At 42.5% G+C, this 17,750-nt stretch overlaps 1 protein-coding gene across 3 annotated transcripts in view; it reads right to left on the bottom strand.

The window, feature by feature from the left end:
• Nucleotides 1-4,482, bottom strand: part of RASGRF2 (Ras protein specific guanine nucleotide releasing factor 2) — a 239,691-nt gene extending 235,209 nt beyond the window's left edge. For all 3 annotated transcript variants that reach the window (XM_007079978.2, XM_042989305.1, XM_042989311.1), the window contains exon 1: nt 4,125-4,482. In XM_007079978.2, coding sequence (XP_007080040.2) covers nt 4,125-4,412 — 288 coding nt within the window. In that variant the 5' untranslated portion in view covers nt 4,413-4,482. The remainder of the gene's footprint in view (nt 1-4,124) is intronic.
• Between the last annotated feature and the right edge of the window lie 13,268 nt (nt 4,483-17,750).

Here is a 17,750-nt window from a genome sequence, read left to right as displayed (position 1 = left end):
TGGAGACTTACACAGAGCCTGGCACATAGAAGGTACTTACTAAACTCAAATTCCCATTCCCCTTGAACGCCTTTACCTAGAATGAAAAGTTTTTCATTTTACATAAATGGAGATTTTTTTTTAAAGAAATAAGTACCACCAACACACATTTGCAAGGAACACTATTTGCAATTTTTTTTTTTTTTGGCTGAATTCATCTTAATTATATCACCATAACTAAAAGTACCTAAAAAGTAGCCACTATGGAGGGGCGCCTGGGTGGCTTAGTCGGTTGGGTGTCATGACTCAGGTCATGATCTCGCGGTCACAATCTCATGGTTCTTGGTTCGAGCCCTGCAAAGGGCTCTGTGGTGACAGCTCAGAGCCTGGAACCTGCTTTGGGTTCTGTGTCTCCCTCTCTCTCTTTACCCCTCCCCTGCTCATCCTATGTCTCTATCTCTCTCCCTCTATCTCTCAAAAATAAACATAAAACAAAACAAAAGTAGCCACTAAGGGAACTTGATATGAGAGTTTTGCAATCAATCTCCTAAGAACCTACCAAAGTGAAATCTTTGGGACACTCCTGAAAAAAATGGAGCAAGGCAAATATTCCTTCAACATAGGCACATTTGTAAAGTGAAAAACACCTTTGTTTTTTCTTCTTAACTGGAAGCAGTTTAAAAAAAACACTTTAACAGTGGTTTAAAATAAAAACCTTAATTTTTTCTTTCATCAACCAACTTCCTTTGAATTATTTAGAAGCAAACCAGTGAGTGTTTTCTTCTTATGACTTACCTTAAAACACAATTAAACAGAATTTAAGAATCATTTGAAGGATAAGTACCATTTAAACTGACAAGAATGATTATAGGCATTTTATAGCAAAAACTGCATTAACTATAGTAACTGTCAATGACATTACATCGCCCTCCAATGTAAATAAGAATGTCTCTGTTCTTTTTTTTTTCTTTTTTTTTCAACGTTTATTTATTTTTGAGACAGAGAGAGACAGAGCATGAATGGGGGAGGGTCAAAGAGAGGGAGACACAGAATCCGAAACAGGCTCCAGGCTCCGAGCTGTAAGCACAAAGCCCGACGCGGGGCTCGAACTCACGGACTATGAGATCATGACCTGAGTCGAAGTCGGCCGCTTAACCGACTGAGCCACCCAGGTGTCCCTAGAATGTCTCTGTTCTAGCGATGATGTTGGTTTGCACATCTGCTGACCTATTAGAATGTCCACTTTGATCACGTGCTTGTCCTTAGCTTCTCAGATTTAGTATTTATTACTGAGAATGGTAATCTTTAAATCTTATGAAATAGTCTGTCACATCCTCTACACAGCAAAAGCTCACGCTGCTGTTACAACATTAGAAACAGGAGATACCATTATTGAAAGGCAACTTGAAATCTTCTTAGCCCAACTCTTAATTTCTAAATATTAAGAAACAAATTTCATTCACAGAAAGAAAAAAAAAAACACAGAGGAACTGTTAAGAAATTTGCATACGGAGGTCACAGCAACATGGTGGAGGAAAACCACTCTGCCTCCCAAAATTTCATTTTAAGCCCTGATCTTCAACTATGTGTATGGGTTTGACAGAGACATTTATTCGGAAAGCTCCCGAAGGATATTTGGAGATGCAAACCTTAAGACAGTCCCTGTTCAGTGCCTCAACTTCGCCAGTTTCAAGTCTAGGTGCTTGAGAAGATGGGAGCACACAGCAACATAAATTAACTGAAAGGGAACCCAGTGCATAAGCTATAAGCTTAAGGTAGAAGGTTTCTTTTTGTTTCCTATCTTTGCAATTTCTTCTTAATTCTTCAAACACACCCAGACAGGCAGTACTACAGAAAAGCATCAACCTGCTAAACTGACCTAAGTCAGGCAGGCATGGCTAACAGAAGACACAATTTGACAGATTTCCCAATCCAACTCCTGTGTACCTCACGTGTCTTCACATGGACCAAAGGTTCTCATTTCTATCCTCTTAAAGATGTACAGAATGAGTGAGAAATACTCATAACTTGTATGACAACAGAATTTTTTTTTTACTAGGATGACTTGCTTAGGATTTCCATTAGAAAGTGGCATAAAAGTCAAACTATTTGGAGATTACCTTTATTTATTAAAGTGTGGTATAAAGAAAACTGTCCAGAAGAGGACAGTACAGATATTTTCCAAGTAGAAAAATATTGGTTTTCATATAACGTTAACTGGTCAGCCAGCCAGACAAGTTCCAACAAGTAACATCTTACCACCCCCAACTCAAAAAAAGAAAAAAGTATTGGCTAGCTCCTGATATTAGTATAAATACAAAGAGAAAACCTAATTTGGAATTAAGTCCTAATTTGGAATAAGTCAATGATATATTCAGGGTATTTTCTTTCACACATAATAACATTTAAGAATCTAGGGTAGCTCAGTCGGTTAGGCGTCCATCACCGGCTCAGGTCATGATCTCGAAGTTCCTGGGTGCAAGCCCCCTGTGGGGCTCTGTGCTGACAGTTTAAGGCCTGGAGCCTGCTTTAGATTCTATGTCTCACTCTCTCTCTCTTCCCCTCCCCCACTCATGCTCTGTGTGTGCCTCTCTCTCTCTCTCTCTCTCTCTCTCTCTCCCTCAAAAATAAATAAACATTAAAAAAAAAGAAAAAGAACCTATTAGTTATGGCTCCGGTGGGGCCTTGGAACACATACCTTTTTTTAAAAAAAAATCTCACCAACAGAAAAAAAAATAGATACTGAAACAAATCTGTTTCCTCAAAACCCTTTTCCTTCTCTTAATTTAAATTAAAAAATGTAGAACTTGAAACTTCAACTTATATTTCCAGTATCTACATCTACAAAATAGGAAATCAGTTTTTCAAAAAACCCTCACCATGTCCCCAAAAACCAAAGAGGATATTTTTTAAATTTCAGATTTATATGCGCTATAACAAGTTTAATCAAATAAGTCTGTTAATGATTTATAGTGAAACCGAAGTGGGGGGAAAAAAAAAACTCCTGGTTAATCTAGTTTGAACTCCTCTTAATTTTACACATTGTTTTATAAGCCTCAGGGGTTATGCAGGCATCTTACTCATCATCCCATCGCTAGCGCCTCCCACAGCCACTCTCTTGCGGGAGAAGCTGTTTGGTCTAACTTGCTGGGAAAATTCAGCTGCGAAACATTTTTATGCAACAGCGAAAACAATCGGCCTCTTTTTTTCAAGGTGGAGATCTAGAAGCGAAGTGAGAACGTTTGAGACCATAAAATTAGTCTGCTCTAACTTTAATAACCAAATGGTGATTGAAAAAAAAAATACAAATTTCGTATTTGCAGGAATGGGGGGGGGGGGAGGGCAGGAGGTACTAAACCTAGAGGGGCTTTTGTCCTCCCCGAGTGCGAACACAGCAAAACTAATAAAATTATGACCCGGAATAAAAAGGTCACATTTATTTTCAAAGCATTCATTTAAAAGTACAGAGAAGCATTCTTTAAAAATGCCCACATGTTTAAACGTAGCAGGAATGTGGCTAGCAAATACTAATCCTGAGGGAAATGGATTCACATTTACCTTCATAATTAGACCCAGCAGGTCAAATGTTAGCAAGGTAAACGGACATAAACCACAAAAACAGATTGAAAACGGCCAACAGAAAGTTCCTGTCCTTTCCTGGGAGCCCCCGTTTCTTCCTTACACAACCAGCCATCAAACATGTGCAGGCAAAAAAAAAAAAAAAAAAAAAAAAAAAAAACCAGACCTACACGCACCAGCCGGGTAAGGGAGAAACCAAACTTTCCCAAATAAGTTAGTTCCGTCTTGCCAATCTAAATCCAACAGGTGTCAACCCACGTCACCACAGAAAATCCTTCCGAACAAGGTCTAGCGAAGCAACGGATGGTTCGCAATGAAAAGAGCCGACCTCTTTCAGAGTCGCGAAAGAAACAAAGCGGGGCCTCAGTACCGATTACAAGGAGGTGGGGGAGAAAAGGGGATGGAGATGGGGAGGCGCGTGCTGATGTCCTGCCCCCGACACCGCAGGGGAACCTAGGATCTCGGAGCACGGTTCCCGCGTTCTGTCGAGCCCTAGACCTCGAGGGTTGGAACAGGGAGTTCCACGGCGGGAGGGAGGGAGACAGAGGAAGAAGGGCGGATGGTACCTGCTTGTCCAGCGCGTCCCGGGCGCCGGCCGGCCCGACCCCGGCCCTGGGCGGCGCGGGCGTCCGCTCGCAGCTGCAGCCCTCCAGGAGATACATGCCCGCCGGGCGGCCGCTCTGCTCGCCCTCGAAGTAGAAGAGCACATTCTGGTAGAGAGCGAACCACTTCTCGTGCCAGCGGCTCGCCTCGGCTGCCTTCTTGCTCAGGAAGCCGCGCTTGGTGCCCTCCTTTCGGGCCAGGAAGGCCAGGTACAGGGCGTGCCCCTCGTTGTAGCGCACGCTCTTCTGCATGTTGAGGGCGCGGGGGGCTCACCGCTGCTTCGAAGCCATCTCTCGGCCAACTCGCCCCAGGGCGCGCCCGCTCCGGTCCGGGCTGGCGAAGGGCGCCCCCTTGCCTGACGCCGAGCGCAGGGCACCCCGCCGCCCTTCGAGGCGTGGCGCCTCGCGGATCCGAGGGGCTCCCGGCTGCGGCCAGGGCACGTTCTCGACCGCGACCGCCGCCCTCCTGGCCGAGCGAAGCCCGGGGAGCCCCCGACGCCCGCGCGGAGAAGTGGCCCCGAGAGGGCGCCCGGACCCGTCTCCGCTTCGCCCGAAGTTGCGGGAGCCGGAGCCCCGCGGCGGTCTGGGGCGGCGCGACGCGCGGCAGCCCGAGGAGGACTGTCCTCGGGCAACTGGCTCCGGGAAACAGAAGGTAAAACGTCACGTGGGAGATCAGCTGTAATCGGCTTGGAGACCGATTTAAAGGGCAAAGTCGGCGCGGCGGCGGTGACGGCGGCGCAGCCCGCTCGCCCAGGCGCGCGCAGTGCCTCCCTCGCCGGGCTGGCCGGCTGCTGCCTCTGTTTCCGCGCCGCGATGGGGCGGAAAGCTGGGAGGTGCAGGCGCGCGGCGGCAGCACTCACCCGCTCACACGCGCGCCCGCACGCCCAGACGAGTATATACACTCACATGCACACAACACACTGACACAACGTGCAGGTCGAAACACAACGCTCGCATTTTCACAATTACACCCTCACAGGACGTTCACAGTCATACAAACAAGAATACACATACACACAAATACACAGTCGTAAACTCAGTCACACTCCTACACACACAATACTTCCACAGAAAATTATGCAATCATATAAAAACAAATACAACCACAATGAGCACTTCACACAAAAATACAAACTTGCTTGCATGCAATTACACACTTACCCGGGCAACTACATACGTGCACACACTTATACACTCACCCAAACACACGCATTTACCACACAAACCAACCATATACTTATATACACACTCGCCCAAACTCACACACAAAATGGACATATACACATATATACACTCAACATACACACACTCATAGCATTACACATAAATACACGTGCGCAACTTATTTATACTCATACATTCACAGTAATACACACACATATCATCATACACAAATACACACAGGGAGCAAACTCAAAACACATTCACTCAAAAAAACATACGCAAACATACTCATACACAAACACTCAGAAGCATACAAATATACATTCGTGCAAATTCACACTTTCACAAACCCATTCACACAAACTCACAACTCACCTGCACATCCATACACTCACACTCAGCCATCCATGCATTTCCATAGCCGTAGGTGGAGTCACAGGGTGGCTTTACATAATGGACAACCTTGACGTTTCCTCTTGTACTTGCATTGTTGTATTTAAAACCGGAGGAGAAGGTTAATGAGGGCGACCCCCTGTTCCTAGATGCTGTTGGTCCCTTCTCAATGCCTGTGATTTCTCAGGATTAAGATGAAAGAAACTAAATTTTAAGCAGAGTTTTCAACCAGAAAAAAATACCCAAACAAGGGAGACTTGCTGAGCCCTGCCAGAATGTCTCTAGAAGTCATGCTGTCTTAGATTCACTAGATACCCTAGCTGGGACTGGAATGCATTTGATTAACAAATCTCACAAGTACGACCAGACAACCGAGACCCCTATTATAAAATGTAAGTGGAAAAGAAATAACGTGCCCAGCAGCTGCAGAAGAAAGCTAGTGAAATCCCCAGGGAGTGCCAGTATTTGATTCTACTATACATACTTTTTATCCCCATTAGTCACTTATCATAAAAATAGTTTGCCATGAAGTGTTTATTGTTAAAATTTTTTTTTAATAAAATAAAATCCTTTTCCAGACCATGAATCTGCAACAATACACCTGCCTTGTGCCACAAGTTGTGTGTTCATAAATTGATGGCCCAGGGGTTCTGCCTGTTCCATAAGTGCTGTTTTTGCAGAATATTTTAACTCTGCCTCACTGAGCAGCTGAGTGTTTTTTCCATTTTACCTAAAAACAAAAACAAAACACTTTCACTATTAAAAATTATACAATAGAGAAATTGCCATTTGAATTTACAGTGTAAGAGCAGTGGTCATTTCTCTTTGCACATTTTTAAATGTCTTAGCGACAGTGCTGTGCTAATTTGGGTTTCACCCAGCTGGGAGCTTGCATTGTTCTTTAGAGCAGATATAGTACAGAAACAATAAATAAACATGGACATTTATTCTAGATGAGGAGGAGATGGCAAATGCCTCAGGAGGCCTTTTATTTCCTTCTCTGTGGTCCAGTCCCAGGTCTGAGAATCAAGAGTTGATACCTGTGTAGCTGATGGGCCCCATTGTTGAGTGGAAACCATTAGTGTGTGAACTCAGTACAAAAACAATTTGCAATGAGTATTCAAACCTTCTAGCCACTTGTGGTTTTTCTCCAGATGTGAAACACTCTTTCCCTAATAAACAATGTCTCTGGTGTGGAGGCTAATTTCAGTACTAACTGATCTTTTCTTTCTACTCAAATGTCCTTTGGATTTGAACCACACGAAGTATTCACCTCAGCCTCTTGTCTGTCATCACTTCCTACCCTGTAAGATGTTATAGCTGTCATGGCCCCCCTGACAGTGACAGAAGGGAGCTCTGGCTTCCTCTGAAATTTGGCTCCATGATCTTTGTTGGTTTTAATTATGGAAATTCACTGTGAGAAAAATTGATTGATTGATCACCTGTTTCTGTCCTCAAACTTAGGTGATGTAGAAGATACAGAGAAAAGACAGTGCTCTAGTCCTGGTGTGCTCAGTCTATTAGGAATAGGAGTTAATGTTTAGATGTTTCTCACTTGCCTATCTGCTTCTTCAAGACAGGGCTATAATCCCAGAAGCACCCAGTAGGAGAGCTTATATGCACCTGGCACACAAGTCATTATTACAAAAAGTTATTACAGTAACTATTTCCTAAATTAATATACTATTTGGCCACTGAATTGTTAGAGGGCACACACATTTGCAAATATTAGATCATTTTGCAAGACTGAATGGAAACAACCAGAAATCCCAGGACAATCTAGAGAAGAAGTATCCTGTGGGGTCTGATGGGCATTGGTGGGCCTTTAGCCTCCTTCATTCATAAGGAAACTGCTTCCCTGGAATGATGCCATCTTGAAACACCAAGGGTCAGGAGGTTATGTAAATGAGGATGCTTTTTCCCCAGCTGATCAAACAGGTTGGCTAAAGGGACTATGTTCCAAGTGGGTGGGAACAAAGCTCTTCTGTGAATTCATTGTTTTTCCCTCTTGCATTTTATGGACTCTTTCCCCGAAAAGGTCAGTTTAAGTTGATTTTCGAGGGCAACAAAGCATTTCTCACTGATAACAGTGAAAGGGTCTTTTTTTTTTTTTTTTTTGCCTTTTCTAGGCAAGGTATAAGAAAAAAATTAGCAATTAACTGCCATATCTGGAATAAGTTCCCTTCCTCTATTATTTGTAGAGGGAGAAGTTATCCAGATAATTTGGCAAAAAAAGGGAAAGAGGGAGGACAATTTTTATCTGATGTCCAAAAACTATTCAGTTTGGGAGGCAGGGAGCTGATTTCCACAAATGTAGAATGTATTCTATCGCTTTTCAAAGTCCCTAAATCATACATGTGATGACACTCCAGGAGAGGGCCCTGGGAGCAAACTACCATTCAGAGATTAGGAAGAGGAGGAGGACAGCAGGAAAAAAAAAAAGTGAACAAACAGCAGGCAGGGAGGGAGGGCCTGCAGAGTGTGGTGTCCCAGAAGCCAAGTGAAGAAAGTATTTGAGGAAAGAGCGAGTGAGCTTGTCAAGTTCCCACAACTGGTGGTATAAGCCCTTGAGTCCACATCTTGCAATTGTTACTGCCTGTCCAAATGGTCACACAATGAAGCTAAATGACTGCTTAGGCAACGAATCCCTTTATCCTGCTGAACTGCACAAAAGCCCCTGAGCAAATTTCTTGGTAGCTCTGTAACATCATTCTAGACGTGCTATAGTTGCAGATGGTGTAGGCGCAAGCTGTATACCTTGGGGGCAGAAGTAGAAAAGGAGTAGGGGAGGCTGTGGGAGTGATGTGAAGACCATACCAATTTTCTGCCTCCTAGGAGTTAGAGACTTGGATTCTGTTTAGGCGCAGAAACTGTTCCTTCAAGAGAACTCCTGGAATAGGTGCCCTTAGTTCAGAAATATAAAGCAAATACCTTTTCACTCTGGGAGAAAACTGAAAGGATCTGAATGCAAGTATTTTGGCTCAGAAGCTCAGTATTTTTTCGTAATACACATTATTGTGTGCATAACTACTCTGACATCTCTTTTTCTTCTGGCAGGAACTGGCTAGATGTATAGATGAAAGCACTAGTCCTTCTTCCTAGCATGGAGAAGACTTCCTAACATGGAGAAGACTTCCTAGCATGGAAAAGACCCTTAGGTTTTGGCCTAAGGGATGATGAGCAAGGAGCTGAAGGGCACCTCCTTGTAGGTCTGGTCATGATCATCTCTGCTCTTTCTCCTTATAGTTGGTAAGAGTAAAGACCACATGTTGAAGTCAGCAGAGCTACAAGACAGGAGCAGCCAAGGTCCTGGAGTCATTGGCTGGCTGAGTGCCAGGGGGAGTATAACCCAAGTGATGATATAACATAAGCAAAACATAAACTTTTGTGGTGTTAAATCCCTGAGATACTGGGTTTCTTATTACATTTTCTAGTGTTAATTTCCTGACTGTTACACTTCTCCATGGATTTAAACTGCACACTATACTACAAACTGTTCTTTGTACTTTTTAAAACCAGGCTTATTGTGATTATGATTGACTTACAATTAACTGCACAGATTTAAAGAATACTATTTGATAAGTTTTGACATATTTGTATACCCATGAACTATGGCACAGTCAATATAGCAAACATCTCTATCTCCCTTTGGAGTCTCCTCATTCCTCTTTGAAATCCCTCCCCTCCTATTTCTCCTTGCCCTCCTACCCCCATACAACCACTCGTCCATTTTGTCACTGTGAGTCAGTTTGCTTTTCCTAGAAGCCTATATAAATGTACTGATGTACTCTTTTTATCTAGCATCTTTCACTTCGCATAATGATTTTGGATTCATCTATTTTGATGAGTGTTATCAATAGTTTGTTCCTTTTCATTGCTGAATAGTATTTTAATAATAGCACTGAGGGGATAAACAGTGGGTAAACACATTTGTTTATCCATTTTTCTGTAGATGAACATCTGGGTTGTCTTTTGGATTGATCCAAGGACATTAAGATTTTCTCTTGTGTTTTCTTTTAGAATTTTTCTGGTGTTAGCTCTTACATTTAGCCCTATCCGTTTACACTATCCTAATCCAATGGTATAGGGTATGAGTTGTGGTTCATATTTTTGCATATGGCTATCCAACTGTTCTAGCACCATTTCTTAAAAAAAATATTCTTTCCCTATGGAATTGCCTTGGCATCCTTGTTAAAAATCAATTGGCTATACATATGTGAGTCTATTTCTGGACTCTATCCTGTTCCATTGATGTATAGCTTTATATATATATACAAATCTACATTGATGTATATCTTTACACCAATCTCACACTGTTTAGATTATTTTAACTTTCTAAAAACTTAAAATCAAGTCATTTAGGATTTTCACCTTGTTTCTTAATTTTCAAAATTGTTTTGATTATTCTAAATCTTTTGTAATTTTTTGTAAATTTTAGATTCAGCTTATACATTTCTACAAAAAAAAGTCTTGCTGGAATTACATGGGAATTGGGTTGAATCTGTAGGCCACGTTGGGATGAACTGTTATCTTAACAATGTTGAGCCCTCCAATCCATGAACTTGGTATATATCTCCTTTTGTTTAGATCTTCTTTAATTTCTCTCAGCAGTGTTTTGTTAGTTTTCAGCGTGTGGGCCTTACACAACTCATATAATTTATCTCTAAGTATTTCATATTATTTGATGCAATGGTGTCTTATCTCGGGCTGCTCTAACAAAATACCATAAACTGAGTGGTTTATCAACAAACAAAAAAGTTTATTTCTCACAGTTGTGGAAGCTAAAAGTCCAGTGTCATGGTGTCAGCATGGTTGGGTGAAAGCCCTCTCCCCAAATCCAGTTGACTGACTTCTTGTATCCTCACATTGCACAGAGAGAGAGCAAGAGAGAGAGCACTCCAGCCCTGGTCCCTTTATCACCTTATTAGTACACAAATCTCATTCATGAGAGTTCTACCTCCACAACCTAATAACCTCCCAAAGGCCCCACCTCCAAATACCATCCCATTGGAGGTTAAATTTCAACACATGAATTCTGGGGAGACACAAGCATTCAGTGCACAACAAATAATAAATCACATTCTAATTTATTTTCTGGTTGTTCAATGATAGTTATATAGAAATAAAATTGATTTTCATATACTGGTTTTTTTTTTTTTTAGTAATCTCTGCATCCAATGTGGGGCTCAAACTCATGACCCTGAGATCAAGAGTCACTTGTCTTCTGACTGAGCCAGCCAGGAGCCCCGATTACTGATCTTATATCCTACAACCTTACTATATTCATTTACAAGGTTTTGTAACCTTTTCACAGTTTAGGATTTTCTACAGAGACAATGCTGTCTGTTAATAAACATAGTTTAATTTTTCCCTTTTATATCAGTATGTCTTTAATTTCCATTTCTTGTCTTTTGCCCTGGCTAGGGCCTCTAAAAGACATGTTAAATAGATGTAGTGAAAGTGCACATCCTTGATGGTTCCTGATCTTAGAAGGAAATAATTCAGTCTTTTCACCATTAAGTATGATTTTAGCTGTAGATTTTTAATAGATGCCCTTAATCAGGCTGAAGAAGTTTCCAGTGATTCCTGGTTTGCTGCGAGTTTGGTTTTTTTTGTTTTTTTTTTAGAAAACCATGTTCGAATGCAGAATTTTGACAGATGCTTTTTCTGATATTCATAGGGTTTTTCTTTTTTAGTTGTTCAATTTGGTGAAGAAATAGTTGATTTTTAAATTTTTAAATAAACATTAAAACATCTCCTTGCATTCCTGGCATAAACTCTACTTCATCATGATGTATTATCTACTATTTATCCCATTCAGTGTATTTTTTAAATCTCAAACACTATATATTTCATCTCTAAAGTTTGATTTGGGTCTTTTTGTCTTCCATTTTCCTCTTCATCATTCTCATGCTTTCTTCTACCTCTTGAGCATATGGGGTATGTTTATAATAGCTGTTTTAATGTCCTGCTCTACTAATTTTGTCATTTATGTCATTTCTGGCTCTGCTCTTACTGCTTGCATATTCTCCTTCCTATGAGCCACTTTTGCCTGCTACTCTGCCATTTTTGGTTAGATGCCAGATATTGTGAATTTTACCTTTTGAGTTCTATTGGTCTTGTTTGTTTATTATAATATATCCCTTTAAGTATTTTTTACTCTGTTCTGGAACCCAGTTAAGTAAATTGAAAATGTTTGATCCATGTGAGACTTGCTTTTAAGCTTTTTTAGGTGGGCCCAGAACAGCTTTTAGTGTAGGTTAATATGGCCTACCCATCTGAGCACTCTACTTCATACCCCATGAGTTAGGAGACGTTTCCATTCTGACTTCTAAGAAGTGGTGTAAGCTCTGGGGATTTTTCCTCCTGCTTCTTTCTGGAGGTTTTCTGACCTTAGTCTGTTGCATCCACACGACTCCTGAAACAGAATGCTACGGGCACCAGTGAGTCACAACAAAGTTTATTACAATGAGAGGCAAGGCCGACCGATCGGGACCAACACTCTTGATAAGAGTGCGGCCCTGAACAGCCGGGGGACAGAGTTTTTATAACCGATCACATCGTTTTATCATCACCTGGGAACAGAACAAAGAAACAGGTTCCAGATGAGTTAGAAACAGTTGCCTAATGAGGTGTTTACTTTAGACTTTCTGCCTCTGAGTTGCAACCAGTGGATCTCCTTGACCCTGCCTCTGATGCTCTTTTCTTTGAACTTTTGTTTCCTTAATTGGTGAAGCCTAATTTACAAGGGTATGAGGCGTAGTTTACCAGAGCAAAGCAAGGCTGTTATCTCTTAACCTTCAGTGTCAACACAAAGCTGTTATTTTTCAAGCTAAGCATTAGCTCTACACTACAATTTAACCCTTACAAGTCATATTCTTTCATGTATGAACTAGTCAGGACACAGCTGAATACTGGAGGGGAACCTTCTGCAGATTCAGAGCTCTCTCTTTAAGCAACTGTCTCCCGCCTAGCAGTCTGTCCAGTGTTTTCTAGCCGCTGCTTTTCTGAACTCTAAATCTTGTCTCTTCAAGTCATTGAGACCAGCAGGCTTCCTCTGGGTTCTCACTCGCAGTGCTGTAGCCTGGCTACTCTCTAGGCTGCAAGGTGAGGCACTTGTAGGGCTCATCTCATTTGCTTCCTTCACTTAAGAATCACAGTCCTTTACTGCCAATTGTCCCATGTCTGCAAACCACTGTTTTGTATATTTTGTCCTATGTTTTAGTTGTTTAAGGTAAGAAGTTGAAGTTCTGTCTTTGCTCTTGAGAAGTTAATTGACAGTTGCTCAGAGATGAGGAAGAGTTCATGTTACTGGGATTTCTACAAAGGAAACTTTTTTTTTTTTGTAGGAACTCTAGCCCTCATGTAGAAGTGACTGAAAAGGAGCCGTACCAAGCTCAGCCGGCACTCACCGTGGCTTGGAGTATTGATGTCCTACCTACCCGAGGTGTGCTATTTTACACTGAAGACCACAGATAGCTCATGTTGACTTTAAGTCCCAGTAGAGTCTTAAAGCAAGCCCTTGGGGCAGGACACGGTTTTTTCCACAAATAAGAGCAAATCTACCTTCCACAGAATCATCCTGAGAGGAGGTTGATGTCATAAGAAATGACAGCCAGAGAGGGAAAACTTGGATTGAAAGGAAAGAGAAACTCCTTCTGTACCAGGGAACTCCTGAGTTAGTCTCCAGGTTAACATCTGCATTCTCTGTCTTCTGCTTCCTCTCCCCCGCCCACCTCCAGTTCTCTGTTGTTCTGAGGAAAGCTACAGAAAGATCTATTCCATGCTTGTAATCGACTGGCAAAGGCGAGCTTGCCCCTGCCAACGTCCATTCCCACTGGCCAGAATTGCAAGAAGGTGGTTTCAGCTTCACGGGGATAACAGACCAAAGGCCTGGGCTGGTAACCCAATGAGGAGGCTGGAGGAAGACACCATGTGCAGACCTCTGTGTGAACTCTCAGAGTGGCCTCCTAGCAATAATAAGGAAACATTTTAAGGAGGGGAAGTTTCTACAGTAAACCAGATGGGGGCAGGGAAGAATGATAGGTAGTCTAAATATTAATGGACATGTTCCTTACTTACCATCTCTGACTGTTGGTGCCTAGATATACTCACACACACACACACACACACACACACACACACAGAGCTAGGTAAACTGGCCCAGGTATCATTGGAAGTGCACAGGGATATCCTTTGGGTTGACTGAAATCAAAATGCCTTCCCTAATACACAGAACACACACACAAGGACACTCAGGTATGCAAGATCAAAGGTTTTCAATCTTATCTGCATATTGGGATCATGTAGGAGCTTTTAAAAAAGACCAGAGATAGTGCCCACCCCCAGAAATTCTAATTCAAATTAGCCTGGGGTATAGCCCAGATATCTGCATTTTCAAAAGTGCCCAAGTAGTTCTAATGGCTGGCTAGGGCTAAGAAGTCCTGGTCTGTGCCTTTGAAGCACATCTCCCTGAGCTGCACAAAACCATTCATCTCATGTGGGCCCCACATATTAGAACAGCTTGCTGTGTTCCTCTTCATTTTCTCTCCTCTCTGGCCAGGGTCCACTGCAGGTTGCCTATAACCACTGCTGTGCTCACACTCCTCACCCTCTCTTTTCCTATTCGTCTTCTCTACCCCTTCTATTGGGTTATTTCACCCATACCCACAGCTCTGTGGGCCAAAAAGCTAACCTCACACAGCCATGGACAGCCCATCCGAGAGGCACTTTCCTTCTGGGCATCGACCTCCACATGCAGAGAGCTGCTCTCCATGTGGCTGGCAGCCTGGCCCACCACAGCACACTGCCTGTGAGACTCAGAGCCTCACCTCTGCCCTGCGACTTGTCTTCATAGGGTGACCACCTTGTCCCAGTTTGCCCAGGACTCTCCTGGGTTTAGCATTGGAAATCCTCCATCCTGGGAAACCCCAAAGTGCCCAAGAAATGGGATGCTTGATATCCCTAACCCTGGTGTCTGTGCCTGACTTCTTTGTTCCCAAAACAAAGCCCATTTGTTTCAAGCCCATTTAAAGTTCAAGTCCATCTGAATACATGAGGGTAGAAGTAACAATTACCGGATGACCTAAGGCTTACCATGCTGGAGGTTATCATCAAACCCTTATGCAGTTAAATTTCCATAGTTTATTTTAAATGGTAAAATTGTCATAGTCTGAAGCAGTAAATGTGTCAGTCAAAAACACATATAGAGGAGCATATGCTTGCCTGAGGCAAATAAAATGAGATTCTGGAACTGCTACTCAGCTCTCAAGTAGTATGAGAAGATAATTTTAAAATGTGGATTATTATTTTTTGCTCAGGATTTGGTAAAAGTTTTGAAAAAATATACAAAGAATAACAATGTGTGTGTACTTAATATTTGAAAAAGACATCAGTCACCACCACTAGCAAAACACGCGCTCTGGGTTGATCCACCAGAGGTGGACTTTGGTGCTCCAGCCCTGGCAGGGGCTAAGAAAAAACATCTGAACCAGAAAATGCTGTGAGGGACAGAGTGACGCTCACTGGTTCAACACAAAATCCAGAAGTGGCAGCGCACACGGGCAGGGTAGGCCTCTGAGGGACACTGAGCAAGAGAAATTCCACCATCAGTGAGTGAGTCATCACTTTATCATTACTGTGCCCCTGTGTACTTTGTAAAAATGCAAATACTCCTACTAAGGGTACACATCTTTCTATGAATGGATTTCTTAGCTCGTATTCCTTTTTTTTAATGTTTATTTTTGAGAGAGAGAGAGAATGCACATGAGCAGGGGAGGGGCAGAGAGAGAGGGAGACAGGATCCAAATTGGGTTCTGTGCTGACAGTAAAGAGCCTGATGGGGGGCTCGAACTCAAGAATCTTGAGATCATGACCTGAGCCTAAGTCAGATGCCTAACTGAATGAGCCATGCAGGTGCCCCTTGTATTCCTTTTTTTTTTTTTTTTTTTTTTTTTTTAAGCATGGAGCCCAATGCTGGGCTTGAACTCATGACCCTGAGATCAAGACCTGAGCTGAAATCAAGAGTGAGCCACCCAGGTGCCACTAAGCTTATATTCCTTCTTAATAAGAGAAACTGCAGCAGGAAAGCCCTGGATCAAAAGGAGTAACAACTGGAGAGGGGAAGGGGAAAAAGAGGTGGAGTGCAGTATTAAATTCTAGTACTCACCTACCCTACCCCTGGGTTTGGTCCCTGCTCTCACCTAGAAAGCCCCACCATCTGACAACTCTGGGAAATCCAATCTTTTCTGCAGAGGTGACTACACCCCACCTGTACCCTGAGCCTGGGACCCTTCAACCTCCTCTGAAGTCCGAGTGGCAATTAGGATTAGTAAGACATAATTGACAACCAATTTTGTATTCCAAGAAACACCTCTTGAAATAGGACTTAACTTTTTCGTGGTCAATAAACTTTCATATACTTATATTTTATCTTACTAGTCAGATTGCGACCTTTTTTTTTTTTACATTTATTATTTTTGAGAGATAGAGAGGGACAGAGCACTAGGTGGGGAGGGGTAGAGAGAGAGGGAGACACAGAATCCGAAGCAGGCTCCAGCCTCAGAGCCATCAGCACAGAGCCTGACGCAGGGCTCGAACTCACAAACCGTGAGATCGTGACCTGAGCCGAAGTCAGCCGCTTAGCTGACTGAGCCACCCAGGCGCGCCTAAGATTGCGACCTTTCTGAAGAGCGATCCTAACTGACTGATCCATCTTCCCTGTAAGGTGTTGCAAAGGGCCTTGGCCCAGGCAGACAGTGTTTGATAACTTTTAGACACATGGATTCTGGCAAAAAAGAAATAAAACAAACACAAACCCAGACAAACTCAACTTGTATTCAGGTTCAAAATTTAAATCCCACAACTCTGTCACTTGCTGCCTGTGACCCAAAGGAATTACTCAACTGCTCAGAATCATAGGACTTTCTTGAAAGGGTAAAGATAACTTACACTTACAAATGGCACACTAAGCGCAGTAGGCATGTTGGCTATAATTAATGATATCTTTTCATTCTTGTTTTTTTTTTTTAAGTTTATTTATTTTTGAGAGAGAGGAAGACAGAGCGTGCGCAGAGGAGGGGCAGAGAGAGAGGGAGACACAGAATCCCAAGCAGACTCCAGGCCATAAGCTGTCAGCACAGAGCCCGACGAGAGGCTCGAACCCACGAACTGTGAGATCATGACCTGAGCCAAAGCCGGACGCTTAACTGACTGAGCCACCCAGACGCCCCCTCATCCTTGTATTTAACTCTAGAGCACTGTGGACATTGCAGGGGAGGAGCCTTGCTAGGGAAAGTTTCAAGGGAAAGCAGAGGTGGCTGGAATGAATCCATGTTCACACCTCTACTGCAGATTCCAGGCCCTATATTGAGCAATATTATAAGTCTGACCCCGCCTATCATCTCTCAGAATTTATATAGGAATTCAATTGTCCAAATAATATTAGAATCTGTAGAGTTTGGCTTACTTTAGGTTTTTTTGTTTTTTGTTTTCCCCTAAGCTTAGGTGTGGCTCACCTGTAGCAGCATGAAAACTAAAAGGCCCTTTCAGCAGAGGAGAAAGGTCACCACTGAAGCCATTTTTAAAAACGATCAATAAACATAATCCTGTTGTTAGCAAAGACCAAAACATGTGTAATTTGAACTGAAGAAGATAAGACTGGATGAAACACCTCAGTAAAGGTATGGGGAGCAAAGAGCAAGGTGGAAAAGCTCCTCAACAAATGTTACCGGAGCGAGGGAAAGCATAATGGAGCCTCCTAACACTCAAAAGAATAGTATGTCTGAAGCAGTATTATTTTATATAAATGCTGGACCTGGTCATGACACTGTTAAACATAATATCAGTCTCAGACTCTAAAGTCAAATTGATCAGGGTTCAAACTGTGGTCCTGCCATTTATCAAAAGTAAGAATTTAGGCAACTCTATGAGCTGGCATCCCAGAATCCAGTGGAAATGTGTTCATTGATCTCCACATCTAAAAACGGGGATGCTAGATGATCATAATAATAATGACACTAATTTCAGGGAATT

This window comes from Panthera tigris, chromosome A1 (assembly GCF_018350195.1).
Source record: "Panthera tigris isolate Pti1 chromosome A1, P.tigris_Pti1_mat1.1, whole genome shotgun sequence".
NCBI lineage: Eukaryota > Metazoa > Chordata > Mammalia > Carnivora > Felidae > Panthera > Panthera tigris.
This window is presented reverse-complemented; position numbering and strand designations above follow the sequence as displayed.